Source organism: Sceloporus occidentalis, unplaced genomic scaffold (genome assembly GCF_023333645.1).
Source record: "Sceloporus occidentalis isolate IW3139 unplaced genomic scaffold, rSceOcc1.0.p SCAF_2, whole genome shotgun sequence".
Classification (NCBI taxonomy): Eukaryota; Metazoa; Chordata; class Lepidosauria; order Squamata; family Phrynosomatidae; genus Sceloporus; species Sceloporus occidentalis.
The window spans coordinates 25,908,283-25,930,374 of record NW_028316982.1 but is presented as its reverse complement, the minus strand read 5'-3'; the positions used below and the strand labels follow the sequence as shown (position 1 = coordinate 25,930,374).

General features: G+C 37.9%; 1 protein-coding gene across 5 annotated transcripts in view; it reads right to left on the bottom strand.

Moving 5' to 3' along the window:
* The window catches only part of LOC149318054 (60S ribosomal export protein NMD3-like), a 43,310-nt gene that overhangs the window by 15,753 nt on the left and 5,465 nt on the right, over positions 1-22,092 (bottom strand). For 2 of the 5 annotated variants that reach the window (XR_016279962.1, XM_089508916.1), the window contains exons 4-16: positions 21,217-21,313; positions 20,126-20,206; positions 19,206-19,334; positions 18,056-18,146; positions 16,924-17,002; positions 15,885-15,981; positions 12,529-12,674; positions 12,279-12,426; positions 11,041-11,153; positions 9,650-9,722; positions 5,913-6,019; positions 4,679-4,749; positions 2,264-2,407 (exon numbers count right to left, since the gene is read on the bottom strand). Coding sequence is in view for 4 of the 5 variants with exons in the window: in XM_089508916.1 (XP_089365042.1) it covers positions 2,274-2,407; positions 4,679-4,749; positions 5,913-6,019; positions 9,650-9,722; positions 11,041-11,153; positions 12,279-12,426; positions 12,529-12,674; positions 15,885-15,981; positions 16,924-17,002; positions 18,056-18,146; positions 19,206-19,334; positions 20,126-20,206; positions 21,217-21,313 (1,366 nt within the window). In the remaining variant the exon portion in view is untranslated. Of the gene's footprint in view, positions 1-535; positions 2,408-4,678; positions 4,750-5,912; positions 6,020-9,649; positions 9,723-11,040; positions 11,154-12,278; positions 12,427-12,528; positions 12,675-14,627; positions 14,746-15,884; positions 15,982-16,923; positions 17,003-18,055; positions 18,147-19,205; positions 19,335-20,125; positions 20,207-21,216; positions 21,314-22,092 lie in introns of those variants that run through there. The other 3 variants (XM_089508917.1, XM_089508915.1, XM_089508918.1) reach the window with 3 other exon arrangements.

Sequence of the window (22,092 nt, the reverse complement as noted above, 5' to 3'; positions counted from 1 at the left end):
GCAACTTGCATGTTTCTGACGTGATCTAGATGGGGGAGGAAGGAGTGGACAGGAATGGTTAACCTGCTAAATAGCCAGGCCATCAGGAAATATTAAAGAGCGAGGAAATGCCCTGATAACCAGACAAAGAAGGGTATTTCTGAAACAGTGAAGCAACATGTAGGAAAAGCAACACGAACAACATAAGCCAATTACCCCGAGGAAATGTTCATGCATGTACCTGCAAATATGAGCCATATAATTACTAACACCTCTTTGCCACATCTAATGCTACTCTGACAATACATAGATATGAAAATGACAGCATTATGAAAGAAACCTAGAACAGATATGACATCACAAAAGTAATAGTTTCTGAATTATGTCACCCACAAAGATGCTACACCATCCCTACCACATTATTGGACTGCAGCCATGCAGTTGTGAAATTTTATTGCACAATTTAGTGGTCTCCTTAATCTTAGCTAAATGTACTAAAAGCTGTGCCTCGGCATTTAAAATCAGTTCATGAAGAGATGGAAAAGGCCTTCTTAAGCTTTTATTTAAAGAACAGCTGGAGCACAGAGGGAAAGAACAAATAAAGCAGCAGCTGAAGCACTTTTGCATATTTGTTACACCACAAAACATTACTTGGAATTACTTGGGTATAGCATACTTTTACTGAGGAAATACTACAATGGTTTGCTTCTGGGCAAAAAGGTAAGACAATCATATTATAATCACATCATATGAGTAGCTGAGTAAGTTAAAATTCTTACAAAAGATGTCACGTCCTAAGTATTAACTTTGGGCTGAAAAACTTGTATCGTGATTTAAGGCCACTCCCAGACGAGTACTTTTGACTTTCAGACTTACAAATTCACCTGCTCCAAACTGTCTCCATAAAGCAAGGGTTGGTTAAGTGTGGTATGCACTTCCTGGGCTATTATTTCTAACCCCTGAATATCTTCCAACTCCTCAAGCTCTACTTTTTCTGGCAAAGGTCCTCAGGAGAGATGATTCATTATCTAAAGAGGCCAAAGCCACTTCCCACACCCCTGTCTTTTTAAATAGAATAAAATACTGGTTGTCAAAACTAGAAGTGGACTTTTGGCCACTTTTGGTTTTATCCCCTCCCCTTTTGCACTGTGGCCAGTCCATGCAGCCCTTGCATGGCTCCACAGCATTGGTCTCTGGAGCAGCTGAATCTGACCACACCTGCTGTAAAGAATATAATTATTAAATCAAAATGATGAACTATATAATGGTGGGAAAGAGGGATTTCATTCTTATTACAAGGAAAGATGAAAGACTGTATCACAGCTCTGGCAAGGAGGTGCTTTATTAAAAAACAATGTTGGATAAAATGATTAAAATTAATGTTTCTAACAGCATAGATTTGAAACAATTTTAAGGCACATTGAGTTGCTCTTTATTCTAACTGTAACTTACAATATGAAATATACACTTAACACCAGACTGTCAAGAGCCATCACTAATGCACAGCTCTGCCAAAAATATTCAGCATCCTCAGCATAATTTTTCTTTCATGGTACTTTCTGCATTAAACGTACTAAATAGCTTTCCAGCTATTCAGCAACTATGTTATAGGCCCTTCTAGGAGGCAAACAGACATTTCTTTGGCAGATGCTCTATTCAATATGACAGACAGCCAAAGGTAATGTGACAGCATGTACATGACGATTTCCTCACTGTTGTCCGCTTATAGTTGTCTTCAACTATATTCATGGGCTGATTTTGAAAAGTGTCTTACAATCTTGCAACATTCTCCAAATATAGAAGCTCCAGCTGCTTCAAGTGACATTTATTTCAACAGAATAAACTGATCAATAGCATATTCTTTTTTATATACAGATCAACTCCCTCCATGATACTTAGGTTACACATGTTAGAAATGTTTCTCCAGATCAAGGAAGCAATTGCCTTAGCTTAAACTGCACCCAAGAAAAACTGACTTGCTTCATCAGGACTGCTGTGATAATGACACACAAAGAAATTGTTTGGCAACCAGAACCTTGGGAACAGGAAAGTACTAGCAATGAAGTACAAGAAGAACATCTAAGCCTTTCAGCATCCTTACCCAATTATGCTAAAAAAACCCTTCAAATATGATTATATATTAGCCATTAATTATACTTTCCATGAGGATTTAATGTCAAACATTTGTAAAATATTGCATGTTGACTGTATGATTGAAATCTGTAATAGATTTTGTAGTTACTACTTTTTCCTTAAGAGAAAAAAGTATTCACATTTGTACTACCTATCACTTATTATTCTGTCAGCATATCAGCACCCTCTCCACCAGTAGCATCTTGAGATATCTGGAGATCCTCCAACATTTCAGCAAGGCTAATTCGAGGAATACCTTCATCATCCGTGTCACTTTCCACTGGAATGACTGAATCTGCAACACCAAAGAGCAAGATAAAAATTAAAACAAAAGCAGAGACAGATCACTTTACCTAGACAGAATTAAATATGAGCTTACAACAGGGGGTGGGGTGGGGTGGGGTGATTACAGTAAAATGTGATGTCTTTCCAAAACAACTTTTTAATTGAACCCCTCACAGCAAAGCATTTTCTATCTCCTCATATTCCTTAGTATAGCAACTGCACTGTCCAGGTTCCCAGTTAATAAGCAATAAGCAGTGTAGGACCTTATTGAACTGTTCAGGATTAATTGGGGTCAAAACAAGACTTTTCAGTCTAATTAGCTCCTGGTACCCAGGACTTTTGTAGCTTTAAAGGGGCTTACAGCATTCTATACAAGGCGGAGATAGCATGTGCATTTCACTTATTTTATACTACCACTCTGATCCAGAATATTTTAAGCTGCTAGCTGCTGCTCCCCTTCCTTTCAGACACAAAGAACATCTGGAGGATTGTGATTAATTAGGATTAGGAAAAGTGCTTTTTTCTCCAACTCTTCTTAACCCTCTTTTACGTAACCAGAAGGATTTACACAGAGTGATAACCACTGCACACAGTCTCAATATTCCTGTTTGATTTCAAGCCCTACACCGAAGAAAGCTTGCAATAGATCACTCCAGGCTAAAGGAAGCAAGCTATATGGTATATGAAGTCTTGCATCTTTATGCTGTCCATTGGCAAGCAGTCACAATAGCTCTGTATTACTGCCAACATCAGAGGCAATAGGTTTCTCAGTACCAGTTGCTGGGAAACACAAGCTGGACAGTACCACATGCACATGTCCTGCTTCTAGGATTTTCACAGGCATCTGGTTATCACTCTGTGTAAATACAATACTACACTAGACAGGATTTTGACTTGATCCACCACAATTCTTTTATCTTTTTTATAAGGGAAGTGCACATGCACAATCTTCTAATGCTTGGTTCTCTTATTGCCCTTTATAAAACCAAACATTACAATATTTGTCTCCATACCTGGCATACCTAAGAATGCAGACTTTTCCTCTACTTTGTTACTGAGCAACTTTATGTATTAAATGGAAAAAGCTAGGAGTCCATGACGAAGAAAATTAACTGGGATATCTACTCACCCCTGACCAACAGTACAATAGCTGAGACAGCTGAGGTTTGGGAGTAGGTGAAAATATATTCTTCTGGGCCTGAACCTGAAAACACTGGGTTGGGAACAGTTAATACTTTACCTTTTCCTCCCTGTGGTATATATTTTTGTCTGGGGGAAGGAGAACTATTGGGATTAGCATGCACACATCACCTCCCAAAATGTACTGCTTCTCCTCCTAAGATATATTAAAATGCCAGGGTTACTGCCTGTTTCACAGTTTAGAATCCTTCAAGGGTTGGCTAAAGAAGCTCTTCCCTACTGAGCCACAATCCTTCAACACTTTTGAATTCAAATGCATCAGAGTCCTTAGGCATCAAAGTCCTGTGAAAATGATGGAACTGAAGACAATCTGACATAATCTAAGCTATAAAAGAAGGGATGGGGAGAATGTGACTCTCTACACATTGTTGGAATAATAAACTCCCAGCATTCCCCATTGTCAACTATGCTTGTCAAGGGCAGTACAGCAACATGGGAGAGACTCAACCAGACAACTTCCATAAGACCATAATACCTTTTCTTCGCACAACTAGAAAGTCCCCACTCCCCAAGCATGCAGAAACATCTCAGTTTGCTGTGATATTGACTGATAAGGAGATTGATTATGCAATTAATGTCAAATCAGATATTTTAAAGATGTATTTGTAACTAAAATATACTGAAAAAGAGCAAGTAGACAGAGTCTACTAAAACCTATGCTGCAACTTCTTTTGCTGTTAAATCGCAAAGGTGATAAACAATCCCTGTGCATACATATATTTAGAAAGTATAGGAAACTATTTTTATAGTTGCCAGCAACATGATCACAGAAAAGTCATAAGTAGCACATGAATGCTACCTCTTCCCCAAGCAGATGGTACCGAGGAATAATACATTCACAGTGGCAGCTAGCATATATCCATCAATCCTAGCAGTTATTTAGCCCTATGCAGTTACAAGATCAGTGAACAGAACAAAGAAAAGGAAGTCATTTTTCAACAAGTACATATTATTTATCAAAAGTCTTAATTTAAAAGAAAATTAAATGTCAAACTATATGCAGTACTGTAGAGTTGCTGATTTCCAATATTTCTCTGTATTACTATATAAATATAGAAACTACTTCAGGTAAGAAACTTACTTTTATAAATATTGACATTTTTTCTAATTGTTTCATCTTCTTCTAGATCTTCTAAGAAATCCTGGTATTGTCTAGAAAAGTACCACATTGAAAATGATCAACAATTCAGGGAATTATAAATGTTCTGTATCACTATACATATATACATATAGTACATATATTTCTAAATTGTATGTAATAGCATGCAAAAGCCAAATATTTATGCTGAATTGTTGGTACTATAGCTATTACACAAATACCAGCTTAAAGATGAATGCTCACAGAGAACAATTCTATTGCAAGAATTAAGGGTTAGGATGCACTGAAAACCAAAAGAGATACAACACACTCTTTACAGCATAACTTCTTTTATCAGCTCACCTGAAATGAATGAATGAATGAATGAATGAATGAATGGCCTGTTACAGACTGCCAAAATAAAGCTGCTTCGGGTCTCTTTGGAGGTATGCTGTTTAAATGATGCATGTGTCCTAAGAATCCGGAAGCTGCACCAAAGCTGTACTCTAGTCCTTAGGACTGGAGCGTGGCTTTGGTGCGACCTCCGGACTCTTAGGACCCATGCATCATTTAAACAGCATACCTCCAAAGAGACCCGAAGCAGCTTTATTTTGGCAGTCTGTAACAGGCCAATGAATGAATGAATAGCCTCCCCCCCCCCTTTGTTCCTCTTAGATTTGTGGTGCAAAACCTACTGGTATCTTGCCTTTTCTTCTTCTTCTGCAGCCTTAAATGTTTTGCGAGTTATTTCATGTGTCTTGTTATAATGATTTTATTATTGTACACTGTTCTGAAATGTGACAGAATAAATATTATCTAGTTACATAGTGTGTATATGTATTGTTAAAAAAATAGCTGGGGGAGGCAGGTATTTCAATCAGAAAAAAATGTGTGTGAGAAAAGAATTAGAATGTCTTCTCTTCATACAACTGCTCCAAACAAAACTGGACCCAGTGAAACCAACCTGTGACCCCAACGTTTCTTTGAAGTATAACCTAAGAGGGAAAAATGCACCTGAAATCATTCACTCAGATACAGGCATACACGGAAGGACCAAAGCATCTATGGTAAAGCTTGCTGTAGGATCAAGAAAGTAGGCATTTGGCACACTCTCTCTTTTGGTAGCTATGTGGCTCATCTAGAAACATAGGTTATTTTTCTGCTATTTTGATTTGATCATCAAATATTAATATATAGAATTATTGGGTGAGGCACAAAACATAAAAAGCCCCCAAACCTTTCATCATCTGTATCCATGCCCTCTCGGTCTCTTTCTAATTCTTTCAGTTTCCAGTTCCTGCGACGCTGACGTTTAGTGCGGTCATAGCTCTTTTTAATCAGAATCTATGGATAGGAGAAAAATGGAAATACTATGACAGTAATAATAATAATAATAATAATAATAATAATAATAATTTTATTTGTATTTCCCCGCCTCTCCCTGTGGATTGAGGCGGGATTACATCAACAAATTAACACAGTACAGATGTAAAATACAATCAATAAAACAATGATAGTATTATTAATTCAATATAACCTGCCCCCAAATTGTTTTTAGAAGCCAGTGTTTAAATTAAAATCAGTATTTTTTTTATACTTTATTGAAGCAACTACATAATATACATACATAACACACACAAAATAAAAAACAAACAAATAAAAAGACATATTTCAGTCTCCATTTTAGTGTCCATTATTCCTGTCTTCCCATAATTTTGATACCCTTTCCCATTTTTCTTCATATTGCTGCGAAGTTCTATCATTTTTGGACATTGAAATCATATCAGATATACCTAATTCGTTCCGTTTCAAACACCACTCCTCTATTGTTGGGATGATATTAGATTTCCAATATTTCGCATAAATCAATTGGGCAGCTTTAATCATATATAAAAAAACACTCGCTTCATCTTGAACCAAATTATCAGGTATTACATCAGTTATATTCAACAAAAATAATTCAGGATTCAATGGAGTATTTTTGTTAAGTGCAAGTGTTATGTTTTTGTGTATCAGTTTCCAAAGATGGTACAAAGAGCCATCCTTTCTGATTGCATTTCCAACAATTTGAGTTGCCATGTTTGCCTATTTTGGCAAGCCTAGTTGGGGTCATAAAGAACAGTTTATAATAGTTCTCTTTTAAATTATTACATTTGGTAAAACTAAGTTTTTTTCTCCCAAACATTCTCCCTACTGGTCATAGGTATTTCTTTCCCTATATTTTGGGACCATCTTATCATGTTTGTTTTAACTGTTTCTTCTATCGTTTCCATACTTAACAAAAAATTATAAATTTTTAAAATTAATTCCGTCCTATTTCCCTTGATAATCTTATCAAATTCTGTCTCCTTACTTTCTATACCATCTTTAGATATGTCCCTTTTCCAATCTTCTCTAATTTGCCAATATTTAAACCAACTAATCTGGGGGTCCACCTCCAATATTTCTTCTCTTTCTTTTAATTCTTCTGTTTCTCTCAGTTTTTAAAGATATCATTGTATCTTAACCAGTTATTTGTTAGGTTTTTTTCTCTCTTATGAAATGCCTCCTGCGAGGATGTCCATCTAGGCAGCTGTCTATACAATTGTTTCTTATATTTGTTTCAAATATTTAATAGAGCATTTCTAATAAAATGCTGCTTAAATTGTTTAATTTTCTTATTTCTGTAACAAATATATGCATGCCATCCTAGATTTAAACCACAATTTTCTAGGTACATTATTTTATCATCTTCTAAAGAGATCCAATCTTTGATCCAAGTCAAAGCACAAACATTATGATACAACTCTAAATTAGGTAAACCCAGTCCGCCTCTATCTTTACTGTCTTGCAACACTTTAAATTTTATCCTGGGTCTCTTTCCTTGCCACAAGAAATTAGAAATATCTCTTCCCCATATTTTGAAAGAATTCTTATTAATTATAATGGCAAAGTCTGAAACAAAAATAACATTTGCGGGAGGACATTCATCTGGATCGTTGCAATTTTCCCTAGTAGATATCTGTTGTTTCCCCCACCATTTTAAATCAGATTTTATAGTCTTCCATACTGTTACATAATTGTTCATATAGAAATCTGAGTTGTTTTTTGTCAGAGTTATACCCAAGTATTTAATTTTAGTTTTCAACTGAAATTCTGTATCAGATTTCATTTCTTCCTCTTCTTTTTAGTTCAATTTTTAGTTTGCACACAACTTTTTTTTATTCAATCTAAATCCTGCTAAACTATCAAAATTATCCAGAACATCTTCTAATCTTTTGATTGATTGTTTTGAATTTTCCAGAATGATCACCAAACCGTCTGCAAAAGCTCAAGTTTTGTACTTATATTTTGAAATTTCTAGTCCTTGTATTTTATCATCATTTCTTATCTTGTTATTGAGTACTTCCATTACCATTAAGAAAAGCAGTGGCGACAGGGGGCAGCCTTGGCACGTGCCTTTCTCAATATTAATCAAAACTGTTTTTTCTTCTTTCAAATCAATCCTGATAAATTGTAAAACCAGTATTTGTGAATACCATCATTAAAGCAACTGTGAAACTATACACTATTCAACCTAAACATAAAGTGGAGAAGAACTGAAATTGATCTTTGGCAATTCAGATATAAGTAAGCCTGACAAAAGGGAAAAAAAGACGGGTCCAAAGGGGCGGCATGACATTGCTCCTGGGAGACCCTGATTGGGGCTGTGGTAACCACATGCTGCGGCCCCAATCTGGTCACCTTCTGTCCCAAACAGAAGTGGAAAAAGTCTAGAGCCATCTTTTTGCTGGCTCTGGGGTGAGTGGCATGTGAACACCATGGCTCCAAGTTGCCTGGAAGCCGGCTGGTGTGTAATTGCTGGTGCGGCTTCTGGGAGACTTGGGGACATGGCATGTCTAAACGCCATGCCCCATGCTGGCTAGAAGCTGGCTATACCAGGCTGTCCGTTTTGGCCTTTAAATTTACTATAGTTAAGGTTTTTTTTTAAAAAAATATTTCTTAGGCTACTGTAACTACCCTCACAAATTAATAGATGAGCGAGGGGAGGCTAAGACAGTAGATTCTCTAAGGCACACACAGTTAAATTCATTACTGAGCTGAGATTTGAACCAGGGACTGAACTCATCTTTCATATTTCTAATCAACTGATCATCTTTATAACCAACTAAGTAATGAGTGAACAGCCCAAAGGATATTCTGAACTTCTACCACCCTTTAAACACTGGTCATGCTGAGTGGGGTTAATGGGAATTTAAGTCTAAAATAGGTGGAGGAACAAATGCCAAAAATACCTAAAAAACAGTCACCTGTCTTCTAACTTCAAGGGGAAAAAGTAACAGAAAAATATTACAGAACTAAATATTGAGAAGCATCTCTTAGCATTTAAATTTAACTATGCCCACAAAAAATTAAATTAATATAAGGCCTATGGATTATATCTGGACCACCAAGAGTTCCCTGCTTCTGGAATTTCTGTGGAGATACTGGAAGAAATTGAGTAGAATGAATTTTGCTGCCCTAAACAGAATCCATAGTAATTTCACTATTATTTAATATGCTAAGTCCAGTAGAGAACACAGAACATATGGTGCCTAGTCTGCCAGGCAATACAGTGGCAATTTACACTATGTAACAAGACACAATCTTCTAGGACATGTTCTGAAGGTCCAGGTCCAGCAATCTTGCTAAGATTAAGTATCTTTTGTGTATAGGAAGCATATAGATGGGACAATGCCTGGAACTGTATGAAATGCTACCCTGAGTTTGATCAAAGGTGGGATGTAAGTGTATGCAATACACAGCTGTAAGGAAAACATGGGTGTTTTGGGAAAGCAGTAGCTTAGTGTGGCAAGAGTTCAGAAGATAGAAGTGATTTATAAGAGGCAATCTTCATATCATACATATGCTAGCAATGAGATTAACATTATTGGTTTATAAAATAACTTGGAAAGTGCCAAAGGACTGCTTAAAGAGGAAGTCTTAGAAACTTACCACATCAGGAATGTTTTGGGGATTCATTTTATTTGCAAATTCATCATTCAAATTGCAATTGACCAAGTCAAATCTAAAACAAACAAACAAACAGCTTTATTTATATACTGCTTCATACTGAACTAGCAGTGTCTAAGCAATTTACAACTGTAAGCTAATTGCCCCCAACAATCTGGGCACTCATTTTAGCAACCTTGGAAGGATGCAAGCCTAAGTCAAGCTTGAGCCCTTTTGCTAGTATTGAACTCGCAACCTTACGGTTTTGAGTGAGTGGCTGCAGTACAGGCATTTAACCACTGCGCCACCAGTCTAACCTTATAAAGTTTAGAAAGCTAAATGACTATAACACTAGAAGCAGTCCTGAGTTGATGGAAGTTGTATTTCTTAGAGAACTCAGGAGACAGTCACTTGTTAAAAGTGAAGAGACACTCATTACTAATATGCAGAATAGATCAGAAATAAGATCTCTATACCAAATAGTTAATTTAAATGAGTACTTCACTTGTAAGTACTTCTCTTTCAAAATACAGGACTATGAATCCTTCCATCTTCCACCAATGGTGGTGAGGCACAGAATCACAGAGTTGGAAGAGACCACAGGGGCCAATGAGTCGAACCCTCTGCCAAGCAGAAACAATAGTCAAAGCACTCCGAACAAATGGCCACCCAGCCTGTTTAAAAAAGCCCAAAATAGGAGACACCATCATACTCCAAGGCAGCAAATTCCACTGTTGGCATATAAAAGTACAGTGCACCCGCGCCATATGCAGGCGTACTATACGTGGCTTCAAGCTTACTCTGGAGCTGCGCGACAATAAAGTGTATGGCGCCTGCACCCATGGCCCGCCCACCGTATGCGGCTGTGAGCATACCCCACATTGTTTTCAATGGGGTGCGAGCATACATGAAATTTCCCTTACGCAGGGGGATCCAGAATGGATCCCCCATGTAAGGGAAGGGCCCACTGTACTCACCACTGGACTTCATATAATTTACACTTATTATACAAGGAGAATCATCAAAGAACCTGGTGATGCCTTAAAGGCTAACAAATTACACTGCTGTTTTCATTGCAACATACTGACACGTCTTGCTTTCTAAAGAAATGCAAACAGAAGCTTCTCTTAAAGTTTTCCTCCTCCTTTTGATATTTAGATCATTGACTGTGTGCATAACCACAATATTGCACAAAATTTCAGTGTATTCCTGCTTTGCCTGTCCTGCAGCCGTCCTACTTTCCTAGCCTCCCACAGTTCTTTCAAGATTCGAGACACACATTTACTAGGGAGAAAATCCAATCTCCATCAGAGATCAAAGATCTGAAGGGTTCTGCCTCTGCCAGTCTTGTAAACACTAAACTGAACATCAGCTGAAAGAAAAACATAGCTAACCCCAGTACTAGATCTCCAGGATTCAGAAGATGTCCCAAGTGAGTGCGACAGAAATACTGATGGTCTGTATTCAGCTCTGATGTCTTCTGAACCCAGGCTTCAGCAAGTGTATGCTTAAAACAAAAGAAAACTGGTTTAAAATAGAAGGTGATTAAATTAAGACATGAATCGAAATGACTCAAATATTTCAATGCTATGTGCAGGAACATTATGAGTGGGATGATCCAATTGTGCAGTTTCTCTATTAAGAAAAATAACATGGGAATGACATTTTGCATGCTACTGTTTGCTGAACTGACTCAAGGATTGATTTGATAATGCAGAAAGCCATGGTGCCATTAGCCAAAGCAAATTAATGATGGAAAATTAAAACTGACTATGCACAGCACAGTATATAGACCATTTTAATGCAGAATTTTGACCTTTAATACAGCCTTGCTTGCACATAAAAAAACACTCCAGTAAAAAAGCCCTGCGATAGGTTCGTCTGAGGGTTGCCGTAAATTGGAAATGACTTGAAGGTGCACAAGAACAACATATATCACATGTTATTATCTCTGCTTATAGCAGATGATAATTTTCATTATTTTATCCTGTACACAAAAAGTGGATTATAAATACTGTATGTTCTCTTACAATAACTGTTTTTTTACTGACAGCAGAGGTGAAAATATTCTTTCTTTACCGAAGCAATATTCCAACTACAACCATAAGTAGTTAACCCCGCCACACACAATTTCTACAAAGCATTAAATAAAGCAAAAATCTAACAAAGATATGAGAGATCATCAGAAACATGGAATACAGTCGGCCCTCCACATTCACAGAGGTTAGGGGAACAGGACTCCTGTGAATGTGGAAAAACCACAAATAACTCCCCCCTCCCCAGAAGCCAGTTAAATGGAGAGGTGGGCAAGGGAAGAGGAACAGGAGCATGCGCTCCTTTTTTTGCCACCCTCCCATCCCTTTAACTGACTCCCTGCCCTGTTCCTGGCCGGATCGCTGCCTGGCTTGCTGGGAAAACAATAGAGTTGGCTCTTGGACTTTTTCTCCCAAGGGGAATAGCCTGGGAGGGAGGAGGAATGCCCACGCTAGCAGCCCTGACCATCTCGAATAATCAAAATTGTGAGTGTGTAGGCCATGAATGTTCAGGGTCGACTGTATATGTAGGTGGGTATAACCCTCTTGAAATGAGTACTCCAAGTGCAGAAGTTATTCCAAGGAAAGAAAGGACTTACTGGTATCCTGACATGTGGGCAGGGGTACAAGTATGGCTCATTGGGGGAACACCGTCTTTGCAGATGGAATATTCCAGGTTCACCCCTGACCTCTCCACTCAATCTGAGGTAGCAGGGTCTGGAAAGAGTGACTTTCAGTGGCAACTTTCTTTTGTTCACATGAAATGTAAGGATTAATTAATTTCAAGAAAGGGAACAATATTTACTCAAATGTCTAGAAGAGTGCAACTAACAAAAGAATAATCCTTACTCTGGTGGATAGCATGCCTGCGCCAGCACTTTGTTTTCTTTCACGGATTCTGCTGATATCCATGACAATAAATTCCTCCAGCTGCTTTGGCTGGAATAAACTGTTAAAAGGATGACGCCAGTAAGTGTTTCCATCAATTTCTGCAACTAAAAAAGAAAGAGAAAAAAAATGGAACCAATGTAGTTGTTACTCTGCAGTTTTTGTTTTTTTAATGGGGGAAAATTACATAGACCCAATTTACTCTCCAATGTATCTCACCTAATCACAGAAGCAGCATTTTTACATTAAGGATAAGGGAACTGCTACAAGTAGTCTAACAACATAGTACAGTTAAATTAATTAATTAATTTAATTAAAAGATTTCTATATAGCTCAATATCAAAAGTGGCATACAGAGTATAATAAAATCAATTTAAACGATTTAAAACTATTTAAATTTTTTAAAGATAATTTAAACAGTCTAAAATATATCAAACAATATAACAACAAAAATAAATTAATGCTGTTTAAAACCGTGTACAGTACATATGCAAACTTGGTAAAATCATTAGACAGTGTTTTTACTAAAGAGGTTACAGTTTATTTCAGAGGCCTGAACACAGCTGCAAGGCCCAACTAGAGTGGCCCTACTATATCAATGTAATTTTCATAAGTATTGACCTGCCATTCAGTAAGTGATTCAATGGTTTTACGCTAGTTAGGACTAGCAACTGGATTAGCTCAAATATTTTACATTTGGGCCCTATTCCCACTGGCCTATAAAGCGGATCAGGATGCAAATCATGGGTGCATCGTTTCCACTTGAGCGTGCATTCAACCCACATTGCTCCGATAGCATTCCCATTGGAATTCGAATCTGAATAGAATTATCCTGAAAAATCTGAATTTTAGGTCGATAAACTGGTTTAAAAAAATAGTGGCTTCTTAGCGAATTTTCCTGTGCCTCCGGAGTCTGATTCGGGGCAAATGAATGGGAACGAAAGGGTGTCTGATTCGGGAACCTGGAGATGGGACGAGCAGTGCTCAAGGGGCTGGCCTGGGGGTGTCACCCTCTTTGTTCTCTTTCTGCATCGCCGGCACCATTTTCTTCCGTTCGCATAGCCTTTCCCCCAGTGGATTGGGAATCGCACTACATTGAGCTCCAAACGCAGTAAACACATTACTCCCCCTCCAACCTCCCCTCTGCTCCACATTCATAGACCGATGTATGAGGAGACCCATTGAACACCATTTTTAACTATTATTTTTTCTTTTTTCCTTTTTTTGCCTCTGCCTGAATGCCTGAGCAGCAGATGGGCTTTGCAGTACATGCCTGCTTGATCGCCCCCCAGACAGCCCTGGGAGCAATGGGGGAGGCAAAGGGATTTGGGGTGATTAGAGGCTCCTCTTCTCTCTTTCCCAGAGGAACTATGGGAAGACACAGAAGAACCTGGACGCCAAGAAGGGATTTGAGGAGAATAGAGGCTCCTCTTCTCTCTTTCCCAAAGGGAGTCTGGGGAGACACAGAAGAGCCTTGGATGCAAGGGGTTTAGGACCAATAGAGGCTCCTTCTCTCTTTCCAAGGGGGAGTCTGGGGAGACACAGAAGAGGCTGGACGCCAAGGGATTAGGGGCAAAGAGAGGCTCCTCTTCTCTCTTTCCCAGAGGAACTATGGGAAGACACAGATGAGCCTGGGACCCAAAGGGATTTGGGGTGAATAGAGACTCCCTTTTCCCTTTCCTGGAGGGGAAAAGCGCCTCAGTGACTGATTGGCTGTGATGCCAAACACTTAAGCGCTTGATTGACAGATTTTTTAAAAAAAGAGGTCCTGGAAGGGCAATGGCAGTGGGGAGCAAAATAACCCGCTTCAAATTACCACAGGGAAAATACCAATGGGAACGAAAACAGGGGTAAAAAAACCCGGGTCTTTTTGCACACATTTTTAATGGGAACAATGGGTCAGATTCGAGTCAGAATCCGAGTCAGAATCGCAGCAAAATAAGCCACTTTTTTGCCGAGTGGGAATGGGGCCTATGATACAATTCATCAATTATGTTATATATCCTGATATCAATACTAGTTAATAACACTTACAAGGGGGAAAGAAATCAAAAACTTACTTTGCAATGTATTTGGATCAATTATATGAATAGCACTAGTTACCCGGATGCAAACACAAATCTGGCTCATATTCCCAAGGCTCTGAGCCAATTTTGGAGACAAACACACAACATTGTCCTGCACAATGAGTACAAATGCCAGAAAAATAACTATTAGTTTCTGCTACACCCATCCTAAATCTTTCATTAGCAAAATTACTGAAATTTTGTTCAAGGCTTAGGAAACACCAGGCAACTATCTATTTGGTTTTTTGAAACTTTGCAATAACTTTTAAATCCAATGAAAGACTTACAAAAATTCACAAACATGTGGAAAGAATAGCTATCTTTATGTTCAATGTAGTTCTGAAGGAACAGAGATAAACTTGTCTTTTTTAGTGATCAAAAGGTCAAATTCAGCATCACATCTCAAAAATTCTGAAAATGATTGCTCATTACAGGAATTGCAAGAGAGTTAAATAGATTTGTATCCTACATTCCCCCTAATATTGAACTCATGGAGTGCCTTTTTCTATGGAACTGGACATCCCAAAATGAAGCAGTGATTTTGGCATACATGGGTGACTTGAAAGGAACATCACTTCACAAAGGATAGTAGTGCTTAGTAGTGAAAGAAAATAAAGTGGCATGCTCACATCATTTACTCCTAATAGGAGAGGTTCTCAACTTGTACTCCTCCCGGTATTTTGGACTTCGGCTCACAGAGGCTCCAGCCAACTGGGCCAATGTGAGGAATTCTGGCCTCTTAAGTCCAAAACATCTGGAAGAACAGAGCTTGAGAACCAACACCTTGTAATATTCTGAAAAAAGAAAAAGCTAGCTAGTTAAAACTTTGAACAGGAGAACGTTCCAACATTTTGTTAGAAGTCTGGCTTGCCTTTATTTCTTCAGCTGAATTTGTGAATGCTAACCCACAGATTCTAGACTACAAGAAGAATCCTTATAACTTCATCTGAAAAAATTCTTAAAACTTTGCAAGCCTTTAGGTAAAACCAAAACATTTCTCCCCAAAGATAATACTATGTAATTTCTAAAAAATAATTCTTCAAAATATATTTTGTGATTTCATAGACATGTAATCATTAACTGGTTATCAATCCCTAAACATGTTAAGTGATTTCTCAAAATACTTCTAATGGAAAGTGGAGTCCTACAACACCTGGTAAGTGAGAGGTTCCCCAGATCAGACATAATGTTTTTATATAGTAGAAAGTCACATTTTTTCCCTTCAAATTTTAACCCATAAAGTCAAAATACCTTGCATATTGGAACTATCTCCACAGAGAAAGTGCTTTTGTAATTGTATGTATTGCTATGTATGTCATGAGAAATCAAACGCTGGGATGATTTAGATCTGAAAAAAGCAAATTCAAATCAGATCAATCAAGAAAATGTGTAATTTTCAAATAGATAATAGTTTCATTATAAAAAAGGAGATGAGGAGTAAAATCTACTGATGCCTTTAAAATAAGCCCACCTATTTTATCATTAGCTTTCATGGATTTCATTCCATTTCTTCAGCTACACTGACTGACCATCAATACATCAGAAGAAGTGGACTGGATTCTGTGATAGCTCACAATAAAATAGACACATGGGTGCTACAGGACTCCCCCATCCCCATTCTTTTCCAGACAGGACTGTTTAAAGATCACTTGACTATTGATAATAGTTCAAACAGTATAAAAACAAGAATATGACCCTGGCAGCAGAACACAAAGGCTGGTATCCTGGTAATGGCATATGCAGAAATATATCAACCTTATGCGAGTGTATGTCTGCTTTTGTTACTCCATTTGTCAATGCAATCTCCTTCCCAGCCATTCTATGCCTGGTGGAGAGTGGAGGGAGATTGGAAAAGCATTTGGCTATGGACCCACAGCTAGATGTACAATTATCACATCATCTCTTAAGACCTCTGGAGAATCTCAGTGGGCCTCAACCGATGATGTAATCATTTTGAATCTGGGTATGAGAATGCAGCCAGATGCTTCTTTGATCTCCCTCTGTTCTCCCCCTGGCCCGAAATAGGCATGGCAGAGGGCACATCCCTGGAGGTCATATATGGCCGATAGGCCATGCTTACACTATAGAATTATAGATTCTGCAAGGCTACATATGATATTTGTGCAATCAACTGTGGAAAAGACAAGAGGCCTCAGAATAAGGATGAATGAGGACTGGGAATCTGAGGTTTGAAAACTTCTCTCTTCTATTAGCTTCAACAGGATTAAAGTGGCTCCAATAGCTATGCAGCTATATGGTGGATGTTACATTTTAAATAATGAGATCTTACCTACAAGGTACTGTACACTGCAGAAAGTCCACCATCTTTTGAGCATGTTGCTTTGAAGAATAGTAGAAATCCAGACCATCTGAAAGCATGGAATTGAAGTTAGGAAAATTTATGATGCTGGAGCATCATGAGATCTTTCTTTCATTCTGGACTTTTATGGAAGCCTAGATACCATACTTTCTTTAACAGACTATTTTTAATGACAACCTTTTCCTTTTTGTATACATGTGCTTGGAAAAAATTATTTCTACCATGTAAAATTTATCATAAACCAATGGTGCATTATGCCCATAAGTAGGTGTAAGCAATCAGTCCACTGAAAAGGGCGGGTATAAATCCAATAAATAAAATAAAGTCACTTCCAGTTTCACGTAATAGTGCATAACGCAACAGCTGGGATCCTACTGCAGCACTACACTAGCATTATCCTCTGTTAAACTAGTAGTGTTACTTTATTTGCACCTGCCTACAGAGGCAGTGACAGGAGGGGAGAAACTCCTTGGTGTCTGTTTCCCAAAGGTCTGGCCTTCCACTGGTCCATGGAGCCACAGCAGTATGAGAAGGTTGGCTAGGACAATCACTCGTTCTGTGGTACAGGAGACTATCCAAACCAGTCTTCCCAGGCTCTCCTGGCTTCATGGAACTCAAGGGATCTAGGCATTCATAACTAGACATATGGATCTGGCAGGCTGCTTCTCCTACCACTATGTATCCAGCATTCTTCTTCTTTTCCTTGCTACTACTGCTGCCTTCACCAGCATATTTGCACCACTTGCAGAGCCTATAAGATCCCAGCGAATGCAATTATCAAAAATCGAAACAAAACCAAAACACCTACATACAAAAATGTCCTTTTTTCCATATAGGCATCGGAAAGAAAGGAGAGGAGGAGTAAGTCAGACAAGTCCAGGGAGACGATAAAGATCCGATTGGTAAAGAATGAAAGGCAGTTCGCTGAAGAGATAGCACGTCCTACCAGAAGCGTAGGCAGGAAGACTGGGGTCTCTAGGGGGTGCTCCTCCCATGGAGGTCCTACAACTAATCAATGTGTTAATGGTTCCTTCTAGAAGGAATGGTGCTAATTTACATAACACCAATCATTTTCTCTAGGATCATGGAAAAAATTACTCACCGTGAATCTCTTTGATACGAAGAGTGTTCTGGTGAAGTCTATGTTTCAAAATCAATTGTTCCAAGTAAAAGAAAGTCTTTTTATGCAGAGTCTAAAATGTAAGAATAAAAAGATTTGTATGCAAACATGATCATATAATCCTGGAAAGTCCTATAAAATACATGTAGCTGATCAGGAGGGTTGCCATTTCACTCAAAGATCAAACAACCCATGGACCCTGCAATTTACTGAAGCAGATATTCACATAAAACTAAGAGTGTTTCCACATATACCCCAAAAGAAGTTTCACTGCAGTACATTCATGATAACCCCAGCGCTTAGACTTAACTTAATGAAATTAACAGGAAAGTAATGATATAATTTGTAGTCTGCACAAGCATTGCACAAGTTATGTAAAATTATTGTTTTTGTTTCCAACTTATGGCAACTCTATTACTGGGTTTTCTTAGCACAATTTGCCTTTGCCTTCCTCCAAGACTGAGAGAGTGTGACTTGCCCAAAGTCATCCCTCAGGTTATAATGGCTGAGCAGGGATCTGAACCCTAGGTTCCAAAGTCATAGTCCAACATTCAACTACTACACAATACTAGCTCTCTTAAGTCCATCATACAGTTTTAAAATAAATGCATAAATGAGGATTGGATAGTTAAAATTATAGCTTTTGCCTTTAAAATAAACTATTGTCTGACTATCTACAATATTAATACTTCCTGAAGCAAAACCTAAGACAACCTCACAGCTGGTACTCCTAAGTATGGTTCATCCACACATTTAATGCAGAGGTAGGCTATATGCAGCCTGTAGCTCCCAATGCCAGATGGTAGTTTCCACACTTATTTCCATGCCAGTTTCCAGGTGACTTTTTTGATTGAGAATGGCCCCAAAGGCAAAGAAACTACTTTCAAATCTGGTGGTTTTGCTTCTCCATTTTTTTGGCTGGGAACCAACTGAAAATTATGCCTGGAACTGATGTTACATCACTTCTGGGGCACACTGACAAATCAGTGTGGCTGCATGGAACTGCTCCATATTCCCAGTTGCCCAATGCTGGCCTAATGTTAATTGCCTTTTTAATTATAAACTTTTGTGTGGTGCACATTGTTTGCTCTCTTTCATCATCTTCATCAAGCCACACCTCACTCTCATTTACCTTTTGTCTAACTTGAACCACTGCTTTCCAAAAGTCCTTAGCTTCAACTCGATGGCAGTCATCACACATCTGAGACTGAACAATATACTCTACTATGAAGACTTGCTGAAGAATTGCACCATTCATTACCTAGAAATGTAAATGTGAGATTATGGTTTTCCACTATTATTACCAAACTGATTATGGGCAATGCGGTAACTGCTCATGGTCGATATTCTTGAGTTTCTTTTCTTCTAGAAAAGATTTCCATAAAACAGAATAAGCATAAAAAGCTAATGATTAGTTTAAAAGAAATACTTCAAAACTTTTCTAGTTAGCTAGTAAAAAGTTTACTTTATCATCACAACTATGCTTTGAAGTAGAATTAATGAAATGGAATGAACAGATGAAATCCAACCATTAGCATTAAGGAAAGAGGTAAACACTTTATTGGACTGGAATCTTTAGTCAAGTTATGTGCTGAACTCTGCACTTGTGTGTCTTGGAAGTAAGTATCACTTATTTTAATGGGACTTACTCCTAAGAAAACATAGACAGAATTCAAACACCAATACCTCAAATATTTGTAAACAAAATCAATACTATGTTTTTAAATATTTGGAAACAAAAGCTCACAAAATGTTGTTGCTATGTGTCTTCAATGGTGACCCTAAGGCAAACATATAATGTGGTTTTCTAGGCAAGATTTGTTCCGAGGAAGTTTGCCTTTGCCTTCCTCTGAAGTCTGAGAAAATGTGAATTATCCAAGGTTATCCAGTGGGTTCTATGGCCAAGCAGGATTTGAACCCTGATCCCCAGAGTTGTAGTCCAATATTCAAGCCACTACACCACGCTGGCTCTCTTAGCAAATTATAGGCTTATTATATTACAATGTTTCATTTCTAAGGATGTATTTCAAAAATTCATTGAAATTTACTTGCCTCTTTTTGTACAGTCAATTTTACTTTAAGTCTTTTGGAGTGTGGTTCAGTCCACACAAACCCTGCATCGATCAACCGTACCTGTCGAAACAGAGCACACATGATTATTGTGTATATCGTCAAGAAATTAAGGCTAACAATACATTGGGTGGCATCTAAATTCTGTAACTTATAGTCAGGATCATCACAAAGTGTGGAAATAAATATAACTTGTACTCAATAAAATTTTAAAGCTTTTAGGAATCATGTGTGACAGTCAATTTAATTAATAGATTGAATGACATTAATCAGAACAGCTTCTTTAGATGAACTACAAATTGTTTCTCATGACTGAAAATTGCTTTTCAATGAACAGCAAAATTACAAAAAAGGCACCCTGTGGAACAATCTCATGGACCACTAGGGACTGTTGTTGCAATACTCCTCACTCAGTCAAAAACAAAAATAAATTCCAAATTAATGTATTTCCTATGGCTCCCCACATAAACAATACATACAGTGGGATCTTGGTATCTGTTGGGGTTTGGGTCCAGGACACCCGCTCCCCCATGGCATCAGATAAGAGTCCTTAGAAAAAAAATTGTACTTTGCCTTTAACAGATAAAAGGTTTGAAGACAGTAAAAACCAAACAGCCAGTTCATGACCCAGCATTTGTGAAGTTTGAAAGAAACATAAAAGGAAGGCATGAGTCTCAAACAGCAGAAGTCATGCTACTACTGCTAAAACACAGGGCCACACAGCAAATGGGTCTGTTCTTGAAGTGTAACAACTGCCCTTTATTTTCAAGATATTTCTCTCCATGGCAGTTTGTGTGTGTGTAAGACAGATTTTGTTTATTTATTTATGGTATTTATACCCCGCCCTTCAGCCTTAAAGGCTATCAGAGCATCTTACAATTATTATTTTTAATTAGATGGTTCCCTGCCTTCAGGCTTACAGATTTCACTATTAAAAGATCAAACTGAAAAGTCTCAGTTGAAATCACTATTACTAAGAAATCCCTATTCATTTAGTCACAGGTTTCATGGGCAGTATAAAGTTTGTATAATTACATAACCGGTACATAACAATGAAGAGGAACAACACTAACCTTACTGAGTGAAGCTTTAATCTTTTTAAGGCATAATGTTAATAGTTCTCTTGATTCCAAGGCACACTGCACCCATGTTCCTGGGGGCTGAAGATACCTGAAATTCAAAAAGGAGAAATTAAAACAAACAAACAAACAAACAAATAAACAATAGTGAATTACGGTCAAATGCCTTTTCAAAGACAGTTGTAAACACACACATTAAATGTGACATCACCATTATAGATCCTGACATAATTGGACACACTTTAGTCCCACCAAAATCATGGGACTTAAGCTGTTAGAATAATTTGATTTTAATGGAAGGATGGACAATTGTGGTGTTCCAGACACTGTTAGACTGCAACTGCTCCTGTTATTAAACTATGCTGGTTATGGCAATCCAATATGTAGATGGTCACAACTGTGCTCTCCTAAAATAACAGTATGACGTTGCAGCACATTCCTACATGTTTCTTCTCAATAGCAAATCCCATTGCACTGAAAGGGCTTATTCCCAGGAAATTAAGTACAAGTTTGCAGTTTATTTTATAGACCACTTAATGATATTTTGGACCCAGAAACCAGAATTTTTATCATTCAACACCACAATGTAGTGTTTTCTTCTCTATGCTCTACAGTGAGAAATAATTAAAACATTTACTGTATATACTTGACTATAACTTGACTTCATGTATAAGTCAAAGGCAGGTTGTGGGGCCAAAATTAAGGATTTCTGACATGACCCATGGATAAGTTGAGGATATAACTTAGAGGCATGTACCAAAGGATCTAAAGGATGAAGCAAAGCAAAACAATGCCCCCCCCAAAAAAAACCCACAAAATTCCAGCAGACAAGTTTGTGCTCACAGAAAGGCTGGGTGGATGAGAGAATGG